A 13,255-nucleotide genomic window follows, 5' to 3' on the forward strand; every position below is an offset into this window, starting at 1 on the left:
CTCTTGCTCAGGCTGGTCTCGAACTCCTGACCTTGAGCGATCCACCCGCCTCGGCCTCCCAGAGTGCTAGGATTACAGGCGTGAGCCACCATGCCCGGCCTTGAGTTCCATTTTGAAAAATAGAATGATAAGGTGCTTCTAGGGTCTGAAGCATGTAGTTTTAACTTTTGTTCAACTTTGGTTTTTTTTTTGTTTTTTTTAAGCCAGAATCAATGTTTATAACTAATGGCAAATTATAAATATTTTTTGACTTACTAAAATTTCAGAACAAAGCATATGTGACTACTTTTATTGAGGACTAAATTAATCCAGCTATTAGATTCTCCAAGTTTTCATTTTCCTTATTTTAAATCACAACCATTGGGGCAGGGGTGGGGAGGGAGATTACCCACTTAGATTCTTTCAAATTTGGAAAAAACTTATTAACCTCTCCTCCTTGTTTTTCTTAACAATTGCACTATAAAGGAGTACATAAAGAGATCCCAGCTTGATCTCTCTTCCTTCATTCAAACAGCTACCATGTCCTGGAGTATAGACACGTTGGCATACAATTTTTTTCATTGGCTAATTCATATTATCTTTCTTTCTTGCTCAAGTTCTTCCAAAGTCAATTCATACAAGCAGATCTTATTTCTTTATAGCTTCAGTGGAGCAAAATGACTCATCAGAGAGAATTGAAAGTCTAGTGAACACCTCTCATCATGACTTTCAAGGTTTGATTTCTTTAGTATTAGAAGTCTTTGAGCTTCATTGATGAAATCATTACATAATTACCTGTTATGTAAGTGTAGCAGATGATGTAATGAATCTGGACAGAAAATTAAATGTTTGACCCAGGAATGTTTATTTAATGTGTTTGATGGTGGCATTACTGGTTTACAAAAGATAATCTCAAGAGCAGAACTTTGGTTGTAAAATATTTTAGTGCATTCTGTAGTACAAATTAAATCAATCAATAAATAGTCTGGCTTTCAGAATAATTATAAAACATTACTAAAAAGTCAAAGATGTCCTAATTATTAATACTTTACATGTAAATTAAATGACAACATAGCTATATTGTTAGTATATAAGATGTAGGTTCAGTGCAAACTTATAAAATTGTGTGTCAAAAGGTAACACAGGGGCCAGGCGTGGTGGCTCACCCCTATAATCCTAGCACTTTGGGAGGCAGAGGCGGGAGGATTGCTTGAAGCCAGGAGTTTGAGACCAGCCTGAGCAAGACAAGAGTGAGACCTCATCCCTACAAAAAATAGAAAAATTAGCTGGGTATGGTAGTGTGAGCCTATAGTCCAGCTACTCTGGAGGCTGAGATAGGAGGATGGAGGTTGCATTGAGCTATGATGATATCACTTTACTCTAGCCCAGAGCGAGACCCTGTGTCCAAAAAAAAAAAAAAAAAGTAACACAGTCCATCTTAACAAATACTTAGTTGGCACCTACTATATACCAGGTACTGGGCCAAATGTGAAGATATAGATATTAAACAAAATAAGTCACCAGCCTTGAGGCACTTACGAAGTATATTTTTAGGAGGAAAAGGGCAATTCTCCTGTTGGGATATTAGAAAGAGGCAAGAGCTGGGATAGCCATGAATCACCCACACTAAAATAGGAGGTTTTTTGGGTTTTTTGTTTAGTTTTATTTTTTGTTTGCTTATTTGCTTGAGATGGAATCTCCCTACATTGCCCTGCCTCCTCTCAAACTCCTGGGCTCAAGGGATCCTCCCACCTCAGCTTCCCAAGTAGCTGGGATTACAGGTGGAAGCCACCATACCCAGAAAAAAACGTTACTGATATTTGATTATTTAGTGGGTAAAAAAATTAACCCATGATATCAAAGTACTGTGATAGAGATATATGGAAGGCACTATGAGGATACAAAAAGCAACAACTAACCCAACCAAGGTGGTCTAGGGAGACTTCCTGGGAGAGGTAATTCCAGACTTAAGTTTAATAGAATAACTAAGAGCTACCTGGGTGAAGAAGGAGTTGAGAAAGGGACTCCACAGAGGAGAGAGGAGAATGAGCAATGTCCTGGGGGTAACCATAATGTGTAAGAGAACTAAGAGTAGTTCTTTGTTTAAGAGCTTGAATTATAAAGTAAGAGAGGAAACTAAAAAGTTGACCTGGGTAAGGTGCAAGATAGCTTTGCATGTCATGTTGAGGAACTTGAACTTTATCTTGTAGGAATTGGGAAGCCATCAGAGGTTTTAAGCCAGTGAATGGTATGATCAAATTTGTGTTTTAGCTGAATCTTTCTAGCAGCAGTATGGAGGTTGGTGAATTGGGTATTGGAAGAGAGGAGAGAGGACGGGCAAGACCAAAGTCCCCAGGGAAGAGATTGTGATGTCTGAACTAGGACAGTAGTAGTAGTAGGGCTGGAAAGTAGGAAGAAAGTGAATACAAGAAATATTTAGAGGTTAGATTGGTACAATTTGGCAATAAGTTAGATGCAGGAATTGTGAGAGAGAGGAGTCAAAGCAGACTGAATCCAGATTTTGGTCTCAGTAATTAGGTAAGTGCTACAACTTCATGATGACATACCTTACAGTATCAGGAAGCTAAACTTACGACTGAAGAAAAACAAGCCGTGTGTGTGTGTGTGTGTGTGTGTGTGTGTGTGTGTGTGTGTGTGTTTGTAATAAAAACCTCACATTAAACTATTTGAAGTGAATCTACTTGAGGAAACTATATGAAATGTTTCTTGTATTGGATAATTGCATGTTTTTTTATTTTTCAAAAATAGGAAATAAAAAAATTCTTGATAAGAACTTAACAGCTTTCTGCATAGAACTTTCAGGAAGCCTTAGTCAAATATCTATTGTTCTTTGGACTTAAATACATAATTTAAATGTTTTAAACCTTGATTGCCAAAAGAATTACTTTAAAGCTCAACTACATATTAACTAAATGGAGAGTCAGAAGGTCCTATTAAAAGCTTATGTAACAAATTCTACTCCTAGGTATATACCCAAGGGAAGTGAAAACATTTGTTCCCAAAAACTTGTGTAATACATAAATATTCATAGCAGCATTATTCATAATAGCCAAAAAGTGAAAAAACCCAAACATGCATCAACTGATGCTTGAATCAACAAAGTGTGGTTTATCCATACAATGGAGTATTATTTGGCAATAAAAAGGAATGAAGTACTGGTGCATGCTACAACATGATGAACTTTGAAAACATCATGCTAAGTGAAAGAAGCTGGTTACAAAAGACCACATTGCATAACTCCCATTTACAGCGTCACTCCTCATGGACATGGGGATTCTTTAGGGGGCTCTAAAATTAATGGTTGCACAATTCTGTGAATACAGTTGAAACCATTGATTTGTGCCCCATTTTTTTTGTAGAGATGGGGCCTTGCTGTGTTCCCCAGGCTGGTCTTGAACTCCTGGCCTCAAGTGATCCTTCCACTTCCCAAAGTGCTAGGATTACAGGTGTGAGCCACCGTTCCTGGCTGATTTATATCCTTTGAATGGGTGAATTATGTAGTGCATCTCAAAGCTGTTAAAAAAAAAAAAAAAAACTAAAAAAATGGTGATATAACAAGAAATATAGGTTTAATTATAGTAAAGTTAGAAAAACAAAAATTAGAGAAAAATTGTGCGATAGCTACCATAAAGAAAGGTGGTATACGTAAGGTACCTCTCATATGTGATAGCTGTAAGACAATAAATCTAAAATTAGAAAAATAAGCCTATTAAAGATATTGGGGTAATCACCAGAACTAAAAAAGGAGTTAAACATGATTACTTCTAAGAATGGAAAAAGTAAGACAGTGAACTGTTGGTTTCATGGTATGTTCCATTTGATTATTAACTATGTATTACTGTGATAAAATTAATTTTAGTAAAAAAAAATTAACCACATAAATTCATACATATGTATCTATGTGCCATTTTAGCCATGGTAGTGACCAAAAAAATTCAAAATAAAGCAAATATAGATGTGTATAAATTGATTATGTAGATTTCACTATTTGCCTCTTTTTTTCCAAATTCCAAACCCACCTATTGGTTATCTAGGACTACTACATTAGCTTAGCATCAAAAATACTTAAAGAACATTCTACGTTTGCTATGTACAGGTCCCCTGAGTGAAGTGACTTAAAGAGACGGATATCTTTAAGCAGCCTCTAGGGCACAGAGTGCTCAGAGTTCACTCCTAGTCCTCACAGAAGTGGGAGTGGAAAGATGAGTGGGAGCAGGTTTGGCAGATGGGACATTTGAAGGTGGCAGGCTTGGGCGAGGGTGTATCAGGAGCCAAAAGGCAGCATCAGGGCAAGTCACACCCGAAGGCAAAAAAGTGACGTGGCTGAAGGTACAATATGGTTTTGCTGCTTTATTGTTTTTGTCTAAGCTCCTTCTGGCTGCTGCTTAAACTTCTCTTCTGTGCTGCACATGGAGTTTTCCAAACATGGTGTTTTCAGATAGCTGGAAAGGAAGGAAAAGCCAAAGGCTTTAAAAATCATGTGGAGCTCATCATTTGATCTCACCATATATTTAGAAAAAGGACTGTATTTTTCTCCAATGTGGCTAACTTAGTAAGACCCATTTTTGGTGAATTCCCAGGGACTAATTGCTCAGGATTTGTTTGAAGGACAAGTATTTCTTCCTTAAAGCTGTCTTAACATTTAGGATTTTTTTTGTTGTTTAAATCACTGAAACTCTCTAGGAACCCTTGCCTCAGCTTTGCTTTTTGGAGGCAAAGGAAAAATGATCTCCTGGTTTACTCCTGGAGTCTGCAAAGCAACTCTGAGGTCCCAGGTGGATTTAGTGTTTGGAAAAGGGTATTTGGGGGACTGAGGTTGACCCTGAGCCCCCAGGTCACTGTTCACGTTTACAAAAGCAAACCTGGTATCCCCAGTTGCTTTTCTCTTGAGGTTGGCTTAACTTTATTTATCTTCTGTCCTGGGTCACTGCCCCTGAGGTGCTTCAAAAGCAAAACCCAAAAGACCCCAAACAAAGAAAGCTAAACCAGATTCAAGGAAAAAATGACCTGACACTGTGGATTCACTTTTACAAAGGCAAAAAGTCACTTCAAGAGTTTCATAGAATGGTTTTAAGTCTGCCTAGATTCATTGTGGCATTTGCACAAAGTGATCTCAACAGGTCTGAGACCCCAAGTTTCTTGGGTGTAGATCCAGAGTGAGTCTGTAGGATGAGAAACTGTCAGCAAGCTAAATGGGTTGACACAAATGAATTCCTCAGTGATTCTGAAGTGATTCAACTATTTTGAGCATATAAATGGGACCACCCATGCAACCATTTCTTTCCTTAAGCTGATGTTTTTGTTTGCTGGACACACACACAGGGAACTCTGAGGAAGTGAAACTTACAACTCACTTACAAATATTGGCATACATCCACTTTATGTTTTCAGATTAGTTATGAAGGGTAGTTTTGAATCCTTGGTGAAAAAAAAAGTTAGGATACTAATTTCAGATAATCTTATAAATCATCATGAGATAGAACTGAGACACATTATTTCGCTATTCATTTTTATATGATCCATACTTTGCTTACTTCCCAAAAGGATTTAAAGTAGAATTATTTTACTTGACTGTTGGAACAAACCCATTTATAGAACTTAATACCAATTTTCATTATCGTGTGCCTGACTATCCTTTAATAAGTAATTGTAAAATTGCTTTTGGGTAATCTGGGGAGATTTTTGTTTTTGTTCATGTTTGATCTATGTCTCTGAACTTCAGGTATATGTGTTAACTAATAAATTCACCTGTTGAGACCATGTCTTACTGTTTATTTATAGGACTGAAAGATTTTGTGCGGTTAATAACAAATGTATTATTTGTGCACTGCCATCTGAAGGAAGCAAAACTTGAAATAGGTGAGGTTTTTCCATAATTTGGGTTTTAATATTAAGAAATAGTCTATCTTGTGAAACCTGACCAATTGTGAGAGGCACAAGGCAACGACTTTTGGTGTGCAGTGAAGGTGTCAATGTTTGTACCTGGCAGCAGTTTCCTTTTCCTTTCCTGTCACACTCTGAATCCAGAACAATCATGTTCTTTTTAGGTCATTACAATCAAAGACCAGGGATCGTGCTTCTTGGTCAGAACAGGCTTGAGTAGCAGCCTATGGAAATGGGCTCAGTCCATAAACTCTGGCCTGACATAGTGTTAGATGGGACCCAGGAATAAAGTCCTCATCTTATGTTACAACCTTCAATAAACTGTATTTTAAGAAGCAAAAAAGAACCTTATAATTGTTATGGATGGGAGACATTGGTAGATCATTCAGAAATATTAGTACTGCTTTCTCTAGGAAGATCATTTAACTCAATTAACATTAGACCCAGTCCTATATCATTAAGGGAATCTGTCCTCCTTATCAGTATCCCAGTGAAAACTTGGGAGAGGTGGAGGGAAGTCAGTTGACTGTATTCAGTTGCCATAGTTTGCCTGCAGGGCAACACTGGCCTTTTTCAGAGAGCTGTTAGCACAAACTAAAGTAGTCTATAGGGTGCTCATTTTTTGTACTCATGAAGCCTAACAAAAAAGCCCCAAGTAAACTTGGAATAGTGGTCTGGCATCATCAGTCAATCAGTTATTTCTTGAATATCTACTGAGTGATCACACTGTGCTGGACACACTTTATGAGTTTGCCTGCCTAGCTTTGTGAAGTTTGTTTCTGTTTACTTTTTCCAGCATATTACACATTTGAAAAATCCTCATACACATGGAAATAAGAAATCAGAATACGAGATCAGCATGGTTGTTTGCTCTGTATTTCCTTTCTACCCGCATCCCCATATCTTTTGGGACACCGACATGAAATAGTGCTCAAGTCTCCAGCCGTTGGATTCATGGCCCAGAGTAAAAGCAAGCAATCACCAGCTTGTGCATGAATTGGTGGTTTCTATCTTACTCTATATCAAACTGATAGTAGTTTCCTCGTGTGTTACTGTAGTTTACTAGGATTTTATGTGAATGGTTTTCTTTCTTTGTAATTTCTTCATGTTAACATCAAAATATTACTTCTTTGTTAGCTGCTTCCCCACTTACAATGTAAGCTCCTTGGGGAAAGGGAGTTTGCCTAGTTTCAGTACTGTATTTCTGGTGTCTAGCATACCATCTAGCACATTATAGGCGGGCAGTCAATATTCGTTGAATAAATAAATGGATCTTTTCTAGATCCTTGGCTCTTTTATCCACAGTGGCAAAGCATTCAACCATTTATGTGCAAATTTCCACAGGTATCTATAAATTATACGCAATGTATATTTCGATAAAGTATTGATGTAAATAGAGAAGCATATGGATTAGATTTGTCTACGTGTGGGCAGGTTGGTTTAATTTTATGGTTCCTGTAATTTCTGGTAATTTGCACATGAGTATCTGCATATGAGAAATTTGCATATGAGTGACCATATGTAAGCATCGTGTTTATCTAGGAAAGTCTGTTTTGTGCTGTAGCAGAATCAATTTTGTATTCACAGTTGGAGTTGGTGTGGGTTTTTAATTCATTGAGTAGGCTCCTCCTTTCCCACCTGGGGGTAGATCAGCCTAAGAGAAAAAAAGCCTCTTGTTTTAAGACCCCTCCCTCCTCCATATCCCAAAGGTCACATTGCTAATGCCTTTTGGAAAGAAAGGAAGATTATAGCCAGTCTATTAAGTGGTTACTTTCTGCTGACTATGTGCATGTGCACACACATTAAACACATACACCTGTAAAAGGAATCTTCTAAAATGAGGCTTTTGCTGACAGCTGTGGGAAGGGTATTCATTACTGAAATTCATTTTAATAAGTAAATATATAAACCTTACTTCTAACTGTAGCATTAACACATATCCATTGTGGAGTATTATAAAAATAAAATAACAGTTACCCTTAATCCTACCATACAAATAACAGCCATTCCTCTTCTTTCTTTTGTCTTTCTGCTTTTCTTTTTGAAAAATTATTATATTTAGAGATGGGGGTCTCACTTATGTTGCCCAGGGTGGACTCAAACTCCTGGGCTCAAGGGATCCTCTTGCCTCAGCCTCCTGAGTAGCTGGGGCTACAGGTGCATGCCACTGTGCCTGGCTTATAACAACCACTCTTAACATTTTCTCAAATTTTCTTCCAGTCTTTTTTGATGGGTTTTTATGTAACTTAAGCAGCGACATTTATCATAAAAATTTTCCCAAGTTATTTAAAATTCTATGTAAACATTAATTTTAATAACCATATGATATGCATTGTACAGATATAACTCACTACTTAACCATTCCCTTAATACTGAGATTTAAGCTGTTTTCGGGTTTTTGATAACACAAATAACATTTTTGATATTATCTTTGTGCGTAAATCTTTGTTTCCTGAAGTTACATTCCTAGAAGTAGTATTACTAAGTCAAAGGGAATGTCAATTTTTATACAGTTGTAAACACATTGCAGAATCATGTTCCAGAGAAGTTATACCAATTTACATTCTTACCATCTGAGTGTATGAAAGTAACTTTTCCTCCTCGTGAAAAGAGGGAAAAAATCTACTTGTTGCCAAACAATAGTTAAAAATTATACCGAACTTTAGGTAAGTTCCCTTTTGTTTTTCAGGCAGTATATTCTTTAACATTGTCTCAGTGTCGTTTCTGTACCAGTGTTTCGACTTTTGATATGACCTAGAATGTTATCTTGTCGGAAAGAAAATAGAGGGGGTTTTTGTAGTTAACATTTTCATGATAGAATTTTCTGCCTTTTTTTAGAAAGTCTCTGTTAATAGCTGTAAATTGGATGGGAAAAGAGTCAGACAAGTCCTTTACCTTCCTAAGGAAAAGCTGGTTTCTCATAACCTTTCTTTAGGTGGTTTTAATACCCTGGATTTCCATGCTCTCAGAGTCAGTGGGTCCGCTCTTGTATCTGATGAGTAAATGCAAATGTTTCCTCTATTTGAAGGCAAAACCAATAGACCCCTTACTTATAAAGTGAGTTAAAACAAAAAGAAAGAATAATATAAAAACTAAGGGAAGGGAGTAAGTAAAGCATTTAGCTTTCTGAAACAATTCAAATAGGGATAGGAAGTTGGTTTTAAATGGCTTAAAGGGGATTAGAGTTTTAAAGTTGGATAAAGAGTTTGGTGCTTTGGTTTAGGCATGGCATTGCTTTTAAAAGATTACTTCCATATTTGACAATGATTCTAACTGGAGATTATAAAGTAAATAGTCAATTTTAAGACACCACGGAAAACAAGAGGGTTTCTTTTTTGTTTTTGTTTGTTTATACAAAATGATTGCTAGAGTTAACAGGCTGAATCCTCAAGCCCTCATTTCATAATACTACTGAGGATCTATCACCAGGGAGAATCCAGCAGAGGTTGTTTAATGCACTTAATTGAGATTATCTGAGCTTTTGGTTTAAATTACTTTGGAAAAAGTCTAGGTGCAAACAGCTTCTTTGAAAGGTAAACATACTTAACACTAAGAAAAAAGGTTCAGTTTAAGTTCTTTAAAATTCTTTGTACAGGTAGTAGCGCCAACCTTTATTAATTGAATTTGGGTACCAACTGAATAACGTGTAAAGATAAAATCTCTCTACATCGGTACAATTGTTAATATGATTATATTAACAGTATTTTCATTATTTTATAATTATTTGAAAATACAATATTTTATTAGAAAACAACCCCTGGCAATTTTAGTAATGTTAAGTGAAAAGATAGTATCTACTATTTTGGTTATAAAGCACAGCTAACAAAGTTTTAAAGATGAATTTCCTTATTCTATTCCATTAAAAAGCAAGTCATATTAAAGTGGCCCAAGAATAACATATACTTAATTTATGTGTTAACTGTGGGTAAATAATCAAAAATTTTAACATTTCCCCCATCTTCCTTAGCTCCTTGACCTGTTTATGGTTTGGGATTGGTCTACTTATCTAGCCGATTATGGACAACCAGCTTCTAAGTACTTGCGGGTGAATCCAAACACAGCCCTTATTCTTTTGGAGAAGTGAGTATATTCTGAAAATTTTTTTGTATAACATTTTAGCATTATTTGATTCAGTGATAAAATGAAGAACTAGAGGTTTCTATCAAAAGAGAAATGTCTAGTTGGAGCTTAAAAGCTCAGTCCATTTTAATGACCAAAAGATAAGCCTTTCTTTCTTGCTCTTCAGAATTGGTGGAGTTTCATACATAATTGCTGTTCATAGTGATGAGGACAAAACATTTTTCCTTTTGTATCCTGAATTGCAGGCTTAATTGACCTTAGAAATGTGTTTACTGGGGATATAAGAATTGGAGCTTTTTTTTTTTTTTTTTAATCTGTAACACAGGAAAGAAGGTATAAGGTATTTTGTAAAATGTGGCCAGGAATTGGAATGTTTGCCACCAGTGCTATCTAAATCCTACCATTATGGACTTGAATTCTTTGCAGGTAGACAATATGTAATTTGAAAAAATAACATAGTAAAAACTGAAGTGACAGGATTTACTGGTGCATCTTGTCCCATTTAACATAAATTTCTTTTCCCTATTGGGTGGCAGACTTTTCTTTACTCAATCATATTTTAAGTATCAGTATTAAAATTTTCCATTTTAAAATTAAAATTGTATATCATCTTCCCACATTTCAAAATATCTGTGGTGTATTTGATTTGAAAGGACAAAAGGAACAGTTTAAAATAAATGTATTAATAAATTTATATAACAATGCCATGACACACCATTGAGGCAAAACATTACTATTTTAAATTTTCTAATGCTATTTTTCCTTTCACCTTGTCTTGCTATGAATGTGATTTGCAGAGTCCATAGAGGGTATGTATTTTAGCATACTTTATGGAATATTAGAAAATAGTGTGATAGTAGTAAACTTAGCATATTTTAGATTTACGTAACTAATGCAAAAACACCACTTCATATAGAATATAAAATAAAGCTTCTAATTTTTTGTGTAGTAGCTATATGTGTAAGTTTATTAGTACCTACTTTCTTTGAAGTATATTTTTCAAACATAGGATTAGTGCGAGATAATTCAGAGCATGCCAAGATATTTTACTTGTGACAGCACAGCTTTTAATTTCCTTTTACTAAGCTTCTTCATTCACATATGTTTCTAGGATGAAAGATACTAGCAAAAAGAATAATATATTTGCTCAGTTCAGGAAGAATGATCGAGACAAGCAGAAGTTGATAGAGACAGTCGTGAAACAGCTGAGAAGTTTGGTGAACGGTATGTCCCAGCACACGTAGACTTCACACCGCTTGCACTCAGCAGCACCAAATCTGTGACTCAACATTGATCTCCCACAAGCACTGGTCAGGATGCACCAATTTGTTTACAGAATTCAAAAATACAATAGAGAAAAGACATGAGGGCTTAAACAAGAAATACTAATAAATATCATTTGTATGGATTTTTAAATAATTAAATACTATTTTATATATGGAAAAATGTGACATTAATTTTTTTCACTTTTGGGGGAAAAAGGCAAAAGTATAACATCAAGTCAAAAACTGTATATGAAACTGATCACAAATACAGTAGAAAAACTTATGCCTCTACTCATAAGTACTTTTTTCTATCTCGAATGGTTTTCTGCTTTTTCATCAGTATATTGTTTTGGAATGCAATCATGTCTGATATGAGAGTATTTATTTCACTATCATTTTCTGACTTTTAGCTTTTATTTGCACCTCAATGCGATTTAAGTAGACTCAAATTTCTAATTCTGCTGATTCGGAGGGGGAAATAGACAAATCTTTAAAGCTCCCTGAAATCAAACTTGATTTAACTCAGTAAGAATGTGAATTATTTGTCCTCCTTGGGTGGTTTAATTTAATCGCTCTGAATATGAAGAAATGGTTTTGGATTTTCTAAAGATGCAGTGTCGTTTCTGTTCACCAGGGATAATATTTCCAACTGTATTGCTTGTAGCTGACCCCATTCTAGGATTTGTTTGGTTTGGTTTGGTTCAAGTTAAAAGAGAGGACAGAAACTAAATTGGGCTTTCCACTTCAGGTGCAGCTTGTGCTAGGGTAGATACATTCCTACAAACAGAAGTTACCACAGGGGTCAGGTTACTTTGTTCAAATAGCAGATCTCAGTACTGTATCCTCACTGTGGAAACAAGCCAAACCAAATGAATTCTGGAAAACCTAAAACAAATGTACATTTTCCTTTGTGTAAGTTACTGTGGTCCAAATGGCGATATAAATCTGATCTTTCTTCTCCTTCATTGTATTTATGCTGAATACTCCCTTTGCATTTTCAGGATTTATGCCTGTAAGAAACAATACCTGACTCTGTAAAAAAAAAAAAAAAAAAGCATAAAGAATTATATGTACATCTCTTGCTTTTGTGATGAAATATTAAAAAGATTGAGTAAGTTGTTGAAAATGCATTGCTGATTTTGTCTATTCAGAGCTTCCTGATTTAAAACAACTGCTTCCTTCAGAAAAGCATGTTATTCCCTAGTTATTGGAATGAAGTGGCACCAAAACAACAAAAAAATACATTTGTTCTCTTGATCATCTACCATCTTAAAGTATTTCACATTTTAAAAAATATTACGTGAAAAACGTGATAATGCTTCGGGCACAATAAAATCCGGAAGTTAAGAGAAGAGCGGTGAACAGCTAGCTCTCTTTGAAGACTCTGGAATGTGGCTGTCCCTCGTGTGCCTTACCAGCCCTCCAGGGGAGGAACTTGGATGCCTCCCCTGCTCTGGCAGACGCGTCCGGGGGGTCCCGGGATTCGGAGAGATGTCACTGTTGCACCGCCTGAAGCAGACCACTGTGAACCTCTCTACGGTTCCCAATAATCCAAGCACCCTGCACACTACCGTCCCGCGCCCCGCCAGCGCAGACACTCCTTGTCCTTGCGCTGTGGAGGCATTTAGAGCCCTTGGATGGGACACACAAAGCCCAAAACGCAACCGGGTAAACTGATGAAGCATCGTGGGGTGGACTCCGGAGAGGGGTAGATACTGGCTCCCTCCCTACGCACTGATCCGGGTTCACACACCCCGATGTGCCCACGCATATTTAAAGGGCTCCACGCAGAGTAATGACTGGAGGCGGGAGGGAGGGAATGAATTCGGTCCTGAGACCGGAAAGGGGCTCAGAAATATCTACTTCTCACGGGCTTCGGGCGTCTCTGTGAAGCGTTGGGCAGCAATGAAACTACCATCTTTCGAAGGATTCCTCAAGTGGTAGATCAGAGAACCAGGAAGGGCGAGGGGACTGTCGTTGAGTCTCAGCCCCGTTATCCCTGTGGGCTCCTGCGATGCCAACGCGGG

The 13,255-nt window shown here is 36.8% G+C and overlaps 1 protein-coding gene across 3 annotated transcripts in view; it reads left to right on the forward strand.

Moving 5' to 3' along the window:
- EXOC6 (exocyst complex component 6) overlaps positions 1–12,358 on the forward strand; it is a 212,063-nt gene extending 199,705 nt beyond the window's left edge. For 2 of the 3 annotated variants that reach the window (XM_012659725.1, XM_012659724.1), the window contains exons 21-22: positions 9,851–9,963; positions 11,075–12,358. In XM_012659725.1, the coding sequence (XP_012515179.1) occupies positions 9,851–9,963; positions 11,075–11,207 (246 nt within the window). In that variant the 3' untranslated portion in view covers positions 11,208–12,358. The remainder of the gene's footprint in view (positions 1–9,850; positions 9,964–11,074) is intronic. The other variant, XM_012659727.1, reaches the window with a different exon arrangement.
- Positions 12,359–13,255: the final 897 nt, after the last annotated feature.

This window comes from Propithecus coquereli, unplaced genomic scaffold (genome assembly GCF_000956105.1).
Source record: "Propithecus coquereli isolate 6110/MARCELLA unplaced genomic scaffold, Pcoq_1.0 Scaffold63, whole genome shotgun sequence".
NCBI lineage: Eukaryota > Metazoa > Chordata > Mammalia > Primates > Indriidae > Propithecus > Propithecus coquereli.